At 50.0% G+C, this 10,410-nt stretch overlaps 1 protein-coding gene and 1 long non-coding RNA gene across 3 annotated transcripts in view; one reads left to right on the top strand and one right to left on the bottom strand.

Moving 5' to 3' along the window:
- The window catches only part of LOC142296187 (uncharacterized), a 149,362-nt gene that overhangs the window by 81,390 nt on the left and 57,562 nt on the right, over nucleotides 1–10,410 (top strand). The gene's annotated exons all lie outside the window — the stretch shown is intronic.
- LOC142296186 (heterogeneous nuclear ribonucleoprotein L-like) overlaps nucleotides 1–10,410 on the bottom strand; it is a 195,705-nt gene that overhangs the window by 131,171 nt on the left and 54,124 nt on the right. Inside the window, exon 4 of the mRNA XM_075339490.1 lies at nucleotides 1,283–1,368. Coding sequence (XP_075195605.1) covers nucleotides 1,283–1,368 — 86 coding nt within the window. The remainder of the gene's footprint in view (nucleotides 1–1,282; nucleotides 1,369–10,410) is intronic.

The raw sequence follows: 10,410 nt of genomic DNA, 5'->3' as shown, positions 1-10,410 counted from the left end.
TGGATCCCGAAAGAACGGGTCATTCCTAGAAGACAAATCCCAGGATGCATCCAATTTGAAGGCCAAAGCAGAGCCCTAAGAACGTTGGTACAACGTTGTTGACTCCGGATTGTTAGGCTATGTGCCCACGGGACAACGTACCCGCGGATTTTGCCGTGGAAAACTTGCAGATTTATCTGGATTTTCCAGATAAATCCACAGGTTTACACAAGTACAGACACTCCCCATGTTATCATTTTGGATTTGGGGAAAGCTGTATCAATGCTGCGTTATGTGTGGTTGCGTACTGCCTTTCCAATGTGGGGATAGAGGCCGGGACTTCCGCAGGTATTTCCACACTTGTCCCGCAGGTTTACCACAACAAAAATGCTCGAATCCCGCAGCAGTGGATAGCTGCGGATTGCAAAGTCCGTGGGTACGTTGTCCCGTGGGCACGTTGTCCCGTGGGCACATAGCCTTACATTGATTAATTAAATTTTCTGCAGAAGAAAAACTGATTAGCCAGGTTTGCTAAGTCGAGACTGATGTGGACGGGTGCGGCTAGGTAAACCTAGGGAAATGTAGTCTATAGACTAGTGCTGCAGATAGACTCTGTGGTAGTGCGCTATTTAGTTCTGTGGAGTTGTTTTGTTCTGCTCACAAGCCTCCAACGCCTGCCACATTTAGGCATCCAGTGCCACATGTCGACTATTGGCTCCACTCAAAGAAAAGCGCATAACAAGCAGTAGACATTTATAACAGCACAGTAGACTACTCGCTTGTTATACAGAAAAAAAAATAGGCTAAGATGAAAAAAAAATAATAATATATTGACATGCAGTTGAAACAAATAATAAGCAGACCCTAAAGGGTAAATTTTGTCAGCTGTATTTTAATACTGGTAGTCAAGGTGAGATACTGAACATCCAGCTTCATTGGCCTTAGGACAAAGATGCCTGCCCACAGATACATATGGCTTCATATACTGTGTTCAGTATGGAATAGTTATATCAGCAACATAAAAAGATTGGTTAGCAAAAGGCAATAATGCACAACTGTGGCCCCGTGGGCTGCGTACGCTGTGTGTTTACTTTGTGACATGGACCCGAGGGGAACAGAAGCTGATAATGAGCACCTGCTTACCCCAGGTAATGATCACACAGGAGAACACCTACATGTGGAGCTGTCTGCCTATCTGTCAATACATTACAAATCTGTTCTTATTTGTATTAAGAGGGTATCAGGCCATCCATATTCATGTGATGTTTAGGTGTACATACATATGGTCTGGTTCAAAGGATATTCCACCATGGCTTGAATTCCATTCCTTTTAAAAATCACTATGCGCTCCACTTTTCCTACAGGATTGCAGACAGAATAAAGTACATCCTATATATAAAAAAACAAAAAAAAAAACAAACAAAAAAGAGATTTATTTATGGCAATGTAATGAAGATAAAGTAATAACCATATATTTTATATATTATATATATACACACACACACACACACACACACACTAACAACAAAAAAGAAGGGAATTTTGTTACTTACCGTAAATTCCTTTTCTTCTAGCTCCTATTGGGAGACCCAGACGATTGGGTGTATAGCACTGCCTCCGGAGGCCACACAAAGCATTACACTAAAAAGTGTAAGGCCCCTCCCCTTCTGGCTATACACCCCCAGTGGGATCACTGGCTCACCAGTTTTAGTGCAAAAGCAAGAAGGAGGAAAGCCAAGAACTGGTTTAAACAAATTCACTCCGAAGTAACGTCGGAGAACTGAAAACCGTTCAACATGAACAACATGTGTACCCGAAAAACAACCAAAAATCCCGAAGGACAACAGGGCGGGTGCTGGGTCTCCCAATAGGAGCTAGAAGAAAAGGAATTTACGGTAAGTAACAAAATTCCCTTCTTCTTCGGCGCTCCATTGGGAGACCCAGACGATTGGGACGTCCAAAAGCTGTCCCTGGGTGGGTAAAGAATACCTCATGTTAGAGCTGCGAAGACAGCCCTCCCCTACGGGGAGGCAACTGCCGCCTGCAGGACTCTTCTACCTAGGCTGGCGTCCGCCGAAGCATAGGTATGCACCTGATAATGTTTGGTGAAAGTGTGCAGACTCGACCAGGTAGCTGCCTGGCACACCTGTTGAGCCGTAGCCTGGTGTCGTAATGCCCAGGACGCACCCACGGCTCTGGTAGAATGGGCCTTCAGCCCTGATGGAAACGGAAGCCCAGCAGAACGGTAGGCTTCAAGAATTGGTTCTTTGATCCATCGAGCCAGGGTGGCCTTAGAAGCCTGCGACCCTTTGCGCTTACCAGCGACAAGGACAAAGAGTGCATCCCGAAACGGCGCAGGGGCGCCGTGCGGGAAATGTAGATTCTGAGTGCTCTCACCAGATCCAACAAATGTAAATCCTTCTCATACCGATGAACTGCATGAGGACAAAAAGAAGGCAAAGAGATATCCTGATTAAGATGAAAAGAGGATACCACCTTCGGGAGAAACTCCTGAATGGGTCGCAGCACTACCTTGTCCTGGTGGAAGACCAGGAAGGGAGCCTTGGATGACAGCGCTGCTAGCTCAGACACTCTCCGAAGAGATGTGATCGCTACCAGAAAAGCCACTTTCTGTGATAGTCTAGAAAGTGAAACCTCCCTCAGAGGCTCGAAGGGCGGCTTCTGGAGGGCAACTAGTACCCTGTTCAGATCCCATGGATCTAACGGCCGCTTGTACGGGGGTACGATATGACAAACCCCCTGCAGGAACGTGCGTACCTTAGAAAGTCGTGCTAGACGCTTCTGAAAAAAGACGGATAGCGCCGAGACTTGCCCTTTAAGGGAGCGAGCGACAAACCTTTTTCTAATCCAGATTGCAGGAAAGAAAGAAATGTAGGCAATGCAAATGGCCAGGGAGACACTCCCTGAGCAGAGCACCAGGATAAGAATATCCTCCACGTTCTGTGGTAGATCTTAGCGGACGTGGGCTTCCTAGCCTGTCTCATGGTGGCAACGACCCCTTGGATAATCCTGAAGACGCTAGGATCCAGGACTCAATGGCCACACAGTCAGGTTCAGGGCCGCAGAATTCCGATGGAAAAAACGGCCCTTGGGGACAGCAAGTCTGGTCGGTCTGGGTAGTGCCCACGGTTGGCCGACCGTGAGATGCCACAGATCCGGATACCACGCCCTCCTTGGCCAGTCTGGGGCGACGAGTATGACGCGGCTGCAGTCGGATCTGATCTTGCGTAGCACTCTGGGCAAGAGTGCCAGAGGTGGAAACACATAAGGGAGCCGGAACTGCAACCAATCTTGCACTAAGGCGTCTGCCGCCAGAGCTCTGTGATCGCGAGACCGTGCCATGAAGGTTGGGACCTTGTTGTTGTGCCGGGACGCCATTAGGTCGACGTCCGCCTTCCCCAGCGGCGACAGATTTCCTGAAACACGTCCGGGTGAAGGGACCATTCCCCTGCGTCCATGCCCTGGCGACTGAGGAAGTCTGCTTCCCAGTTTTCTACGCCGGGGATGTGAACTGCGGATATGGTGGAGGCCGTGCTTCCACCCACATCAGAATCCGCCGGACTTCCTGGAAGGCTTGCCGACTGCGTGTCCCCCCTTGGTGGTTGATGTATGCCACCGCTGTGGAGTTGTCCGACTGAATTCGGATCTGCCTTCCTTCCAGCCACTGCTGGAAGGCTAGTAGGGCAAGATACACTGCTCTGATTTCCAGAACATTGATCTGAAGGGTGGACTCCTGCTGGGTCCACGTACCCTGAGCCCTGTGGTGGAGAAAAACTGCTCCCCACCCTGACAGACTCGCGTCTGTCGTGACCACCGCCCAGGACGGTGGTAGGAAGGATCTTCCCTGTGATAATGAGGTGGGACGAAGCCACCACTGCAGAGAGTCCTTGGCCGTCTGGGAAAGGGAGACTTTCCTGTCCAGGGATGTTGACTTCCCGTCCCATTGGCGGAGAATGTCCCATTGAAGTGGGCGCAGATGAAACTGCGCAAACGGAACCGCCTCCATTGCCGCCACCATCTTCCCGAGGAAGTGCATGAGGCGTCTTAAGGAGTGCGACTGACTTTGAAGGAGAGCCTGCACCCCAGTCTGTAGTGACCACTGCTTGTCCAGCGGAAGCTTCACTATCGCTGAAAGAGTATGAAACTCCATGCCAAGATACGTCAGTGATTGGGTCGGTAACAGAGTTGACTTTGAGAAGTTGATGATCCACCCGAACGTCTGGAGAGTCTCCAGTGCAACATTCAGGCTGAGTTGGCATGCCTCCTGAGAGGGTGCCTTGACAAGTAGATCGTCCAAGTAAGGGATCACAGAGTGTCCCTGAGAGTGCAAGACTGCTACCACTGCCGCCATGACCTTGGTGAACACCCGTGGGGCTGTCGCCAGACCAAATGGCAGAGCTACGAACTGAAGATGGTCGTCTCCTATCACGAAGCGTAGAAAGCGTTGGTGCTCTGTAGCAATCGGCACGTGGAGATAAGCATCTTTGATGTCTATTGATGCTAGGAAATCTCCTTGAGACATTGAGGCAATGACTGAGCGGAGGGATTCCATCCGGAACCGCCTGGCGTTCACATGCTTGTTGAGCAGTTTTAGGTCCAGAACAGGACGGAATGAGCCGTCCTTTTTTGGCACCACAAAGAGATTGGAGTAAAAACCTTGTCCTTGTTCCCGAAGAGGAACAGGGACCACCACTCCTTCTGCTCTTAGAGAATGCACCGCCTGCAGAAGGGCATCTGCTCGGTCGGGATGTGGGGAAGTTCTGAAGAACCGAGGCGGAGGACGAGAACTGAACTCTATCCTGTACCCGTGAGACAAAATGTCTGTTACCCACCGGTCTTTGACCTGTGGCAGCCAAATGTCGCAAAAGCGGGAGAGCCTGCCACCGACCGAGGATGCGGAGGGAGGCGGCCGAAAGTCATGAGGCAGCCGCCTTGGAAGCGGTACCTCCGGTTGCTTTCTTGGGGCGTGAGTGAGTCCGCCAGGAATCAGAGCTCCTTTGCTCTTTCTGAGTCCCTTTGGACGAGGAGAATTGGGGCTTGCCCGAGCCTCGAAAGGACCGAAACTTTGACTGCCACTTCCTCTGTTGAGGTTTGCTTGATCTGGGCTGGGGTAAGGAAGAGTCCTTACCTTTGGACTGTTTAATGATTTCCGCCAATTGCTCACCAAACAGTCTGTCTCCAGATAATGGCAAGCTGGTTAAACATTTTTTAGAAGCAGAATCTGCTTTCCATTCTTTTAACCACAAGGCTCTGCGCAAAACTACAGAGTTGGCGGATGCCATTGAGGTACGGCTCGTAGAGTCTAGTACCGCATTGATAGCGTAGGTCGCAAACGCAGTCATTTGCGTAGTTAAGGACGCCACTTGCGGCACTGCTGGACTTAAGAAAGAGTCCACCTGTGCCAGACCAGCTGAAATAGCTTGGAGCGCCCACACGGCCGCGAATGCTGGAGCAAACGACGCGCCAATAGCTTCATAGACAGATTTCAACCAAAGGTCCATCTGTCTGTCATTGGCATCTTTAAGTGAAGCCCCATCCTCCACTGCAACTATGGATCTAGCTGCCAGCCTGGATATTGGAGGGTCCACTTTTGGACACTGGGTCCAGCGTTTGACCACGTCAGGGGGAAAGGGATAACGTGTATCCTTCAGACGTTTGGAAAAACGCTTGTCCGGATAAGCATGGTGTTTCTGGATTGATTCTCTGAAGTCAGAGTGGTCCAGAAAAGTACTCAATTTACGCTTGGGATACAGGAAATGGAATTTCTCCTGCTGGGCAGCTGCCTCCTCTGCTGAAGGGGCTGGGGGAGAAATATCCAACAGCCTATTGATGGCCGCTATAAGGTCATTTACCATGGCGTCACCATCTGGCGTATCCAAATTGAGTGCGGTGTCAGGACCAGACTCCTGATCACCCACCTCTGTCTCATCATATAGAGACCCTTCTCGCTGAGACCCTGACCCGCGTGAGGACGTGGAGGGTCTCTCCCAGCGAGCTCGCTTAGGCGGCCTGGGACTGTCATCAGAGTCAGAGCCCTCAGCCTGTGATGCCTGGGACCCCCTTGAAGTACGGATTAGTTCCAACTGAGGGGGACCGGGGAACATAGACACAGCAGTGTCCATGGTCTGAGCAACTGGCCTGGACTGCAAGGTCTCCAGGATTTTTGTCATAGTCACAGACATTTTATCAGCAAAGACTGCAAATTCTGTCCCCGTCACCGGGGCAGGGTTCACAGGCGTCTCTGCCTGGGCTACCACCACCATAGGCTCTGGCTGACGAAGTGCCACTGGGACTGAACATTGCACACAATGAGAGTCGTTGGAGCCTGCTGGTAGATTAGCCCCACATGCTGTACAAGCAGTGTATACAGCCCGTGCCTTGGCACCCTTGCGTTTTGTGGATGACATGTTGCTGTCTCCTCAGAGCAATATAGGGGTATACAGCCAAGAAGCGACCGTACAGTGCAGTATATATATATATATATATATATATATATATATATATATATATATATATCTGGTACAGGAAAAAGTACACCAATACAACACTGTGGCACTAGTGGGGCCAGCACTAATGTGCTGCTTACCGCCCGCTAAACGCGGGTGTGTGGTCGCCAGAAATCCCTAGTCTGGGTCTCCCAGAGCCTGTGTCCGTCCTCCAGCCAGACTGCATGCAGGAATGGCTGCCGGCGTCCTGTGGAGGGGGGGCGGGCCCTGGGCGTGCTCAGACCAAAAGCGGGAAACCTGCGTCCCACTGTGCCTAGTGAGAGGGCTGGAGCATGTAAATAAGGCTCCAGCCCTCGGCGCTGACGATTGCACAGCGTCTGTCCCATTCCCTGATTGACAGGGAGGGGGCGGGAACGAAGCGGAGCTAGGCCGCAAAAGCCGGGGACTAAATTTATAAGCGCCGCCGCCGTAAAAGCGCGGTCGGCGCTAAGTCCCCGGCGCACTACAAGTCCCAGCCGCGCCGCCGCTCCGATAGTGGCCGGCGCGGTAGTTCCCAGCACATGAAGTCACACAGCTAAGCTGCTGTGACTCAAACCCCAGCGTGCAGCGCTACTGTCCCCGGCGCACTAACACACCCAGCAAGTCTGGCGTGTGCGTGCCTGTCTGTACGGGGACACAGAGTACCTGAAAGTTGCAGGGCCTTGTCCCTGAACGGTACCCAGCTCCGTATCCAGCAGGTTCACTGGGTCTGTGGATGGAGCCCGGCCTCAGGGCTTGGGGGCCGGTAAGATCCCACTTCCTCAGAGCCCCTCAGGGGGATGGGGAAGGAAAACAGCATGTGGGCTCCAGCCTCTGTACCCGCAATGGGTACCTCAACCTTACAAACCACAAGTGGGGTAAGAAGGGAGCATGCTGGGGGCCCCATATGGGCCCTCTTTTCTTCCATCCGACATAGTCAGCAGCTACTGCTGACTAAACAGTGGAGCTATGCGTGGATGTCTGACCTCCTTCGCACAAAGCAGAAAACTGGTGAGCCAGTGATCCCACTGGGGGTGTATAGCCAGAAGGGGAGGGGCCTTACACTTTTTAGTGTAATGCTTTGTGTGGCCTCCGGAGGCAGTGCTATACACCCAATCGTCTGGGTCTCCCAATGGAGCGCCGAAGAAAGAAAGCAGTTGCTGCATTCTGTATATGTGTTACAATGACTGTGGAAATATAGACATGCATTACTGCTATGAAACAAAAAATGTAAAAATTGAGATACCATATTTTTCGCTTTGTAAGACATACTTTTTTTCCACCGATGGTGGCGCAGGGTAATAGGAAACAGGACGTGCTCAGGGGTGTTGCGGGGGGGCGGTATTGATCGGCAGGCAGGCTGTGAGGGTGTCACAGCAAGGGGTGTCTCAGTGGCGGGTGCATTGAGCTGACTGGTGGCTTCATTGAATCGCCTGTGGCTGACACAATTAACTTCAAGAAAATGGCTGCAGAGGCAGCGCGTGCACAGACTGACGAAATGGACTTCAAGAAAATGGCCGCGGAGTCCTATCTGCGCACGCGGCCATGTTCTTGAAGTCCATCTCGTCAACCGCGGGCTAATCAATGGAGCCGGCAGTCAGCTCACTCAATTCATCTGCCACCGAGACACCCCATCCTGCGACACCTCCGCAGCTTGCCCGCAGATAAATGGCGCTTGCCGCAACACCCCCGCGTGTGTCCTGTGACCCTCCCTCCTATGACCCTGCTCCACCACCGTCCCCCTAATAAGCCATATCCGGGGAAATTCAATGGTGCCCGCCACTAGATCCCCAAGCCCGAAGTATCGCCGACCCTCCTGAGCTGTAACACCCCCTCCTCTGAGACCGCAACATCGCCTACCCTGCCTCCTATGACCTTCCTGAGCCACTTCACCACCGCCGCTCCCCCCTGTTTAGCATTAGGATTAAGACGCACTAGGATTATCATATTATCATTGAAAATAATTTTTTCCTATTTTCCTTCTCTAAATTTGGGGAGAGTCTTATAAAACGAAAAATACGCTACTTAACGCACAAAAATGGCCAGTTTTATGTGAGCCCAACAGAGTGCGACTGTTCTTCAGCTATAGGCAATTTTAATTCTTTATTTGCAGGTTTCTGTCCACATATAAATTGGAGGTTATGTTAACCCAAAGAGAGGCATTAGAGCAAACAGGGACCCAACAACAAGAGGTCGCCTTGGCGTTGGCGGTTGTTACTATGTTTCAGGTTCAGTATGCACCTGTTCACATTAGAACGTTAGGAAGTGCCATCAGTCATATATATATATATATATATATAGATTCACATTGAAGCCATCAAAACTATGAATTAACACATTTGGAATTAAATATTTAACAAAAAAGTGTGAAACAACTGAAAATATGTCTTTATTCTAGTTCTTCAAAGTAGCCACCTTTTGCTTTGATTACTCCTTTGCACACTCTTGGCATTCTCTTGATGAGCTTCAAGAGGTAGTCACCGGAAATGGTCTTCAAACAGTCTTGAAGGAGTTCCCAGAGATGCTTAGCATTTTTTGGCCCTTTTGCCTTCACTCTGCAGTCCAGCTCACCCCAAACCATCTCGATTGGGTTCAGGTCTGGTGACTGTGGAGGCCAGGTCACCTGGCATAGCACCCCATCACTCTCCTTCTTAGTCAAATAGCCTTACACAGCCTGGAGTTGCGTTTGGGGTCATTGTCCTGTTGAAAAATAAATGATAGTCCAACTAAACGCAAACTGGATGGAATAGCACGCCGCTGCAAGATGCTGTGGTAGCCATGCTGCTTCAGTATGCCTTCAATTTTGAATAAATCCCCAACAGTGTCACCAGCAAAGCACCCCCACACCATCACACCTCCTCCTCCATGCTTCACGGTGGGAACCAGGCATGTAGAGTCCATCCGTTCACCTTTTCTACAAAGACACAGTGGTTGGATCCAAAGATCTCAAATTTGGACTCATCAGACCAAAGCACAGATTTCCACTGGTCTAATGTCCATTCCTTGTGTTCTTTAGCCCAAAGAAGTCTCTTCTGCTTGTTGCCTGTCGTTAGCAGTGGTTTCCTAGCAGCTATTTTACCATGAAGGCCTGCTGCACAGTCTCCTCTTAACAGTTGTTCTAGAGATGTGTCTGCTGCTAGAACTCTGTGTGGCATTGACCTGGTCTCTAATCTTAGCGTTTGATGGTTTTTCCCACTGCACTTGGAGACAGTGTCAAAGTTTTCCCAATTTTTCAGACTGACTGACCTTCATTTCTTAAAGTAATGATGGCCACTCGCTTTTCTTTACTTATTTGTATTATGGCAAGAAAAATCAGCTTCCAACAGTCTATTCAGTAGGACTATCAGCTGTGTATCCACCAGACTTGCACAACACAATTAATGGTCCCAACCCCATTTATAAGGCAAGAAATCCCACTTACTTGTACGTCATTGATCATATGAGGTTAATCCCCGCCCCCTGCAGTGGGCAGGTTGCAGCGATCCGCGCACATATCAGCTGTTTTCAACAGCTAACATGTGTGCTTGCTAACCTCGAGTGGAATCGCTTCCACCCACGATTATTAACCCCTTACATCTCGCTGCCAAAATCTGGCAGCGAGATGTATATGCGCGCCGCCATTACAGTGACTTACCCCGCCCCCATCGGAAGTCACATGACATGATCACGGGACTTTCGGTGGTTGACATGGTAGCACAGGGTCCTGTGATGACGCCTGTAGCTAACATGAGTCACCTCCTCTCAATGCCGGAATACAGCCGGCATTGAAAGTAAACACCATATCTGCAGTTATCAGCTCTGTAGCTGTGATCTGGAGATATGGCAGAGCGATCGCATAGTTTATCCATATAGCCCCCTAGGTGGACTAGTAAAATAAAAAAAAAGTATAAAAAAAGTAAAAAAAAGTTTTAAAAAATTGAAAAAAAAAATTAAAAAAAAAGTTCAA

Source organism: Anomaloglossus baeobatrachus, chromosome 3, assembly GCF_048569485.1.
Source record: "Anomaloglossus baeobatrachus isolate aAnoBae1 chromosome 3, aAnoBae1.hap1, whole genome shotgun sequence".
In the NCBI taxonomy this organism is placed as follows: domain Eukaryota; kingdom Metazoa; phylum Chordata; class Amphibia; order Anura; family Aromobatidae; genus Anomaloglossus; species Anomaloglossus baeobatrachus.
This window is presented reverse-complemented; position numbering and strand designations above follow the sequence as displayed.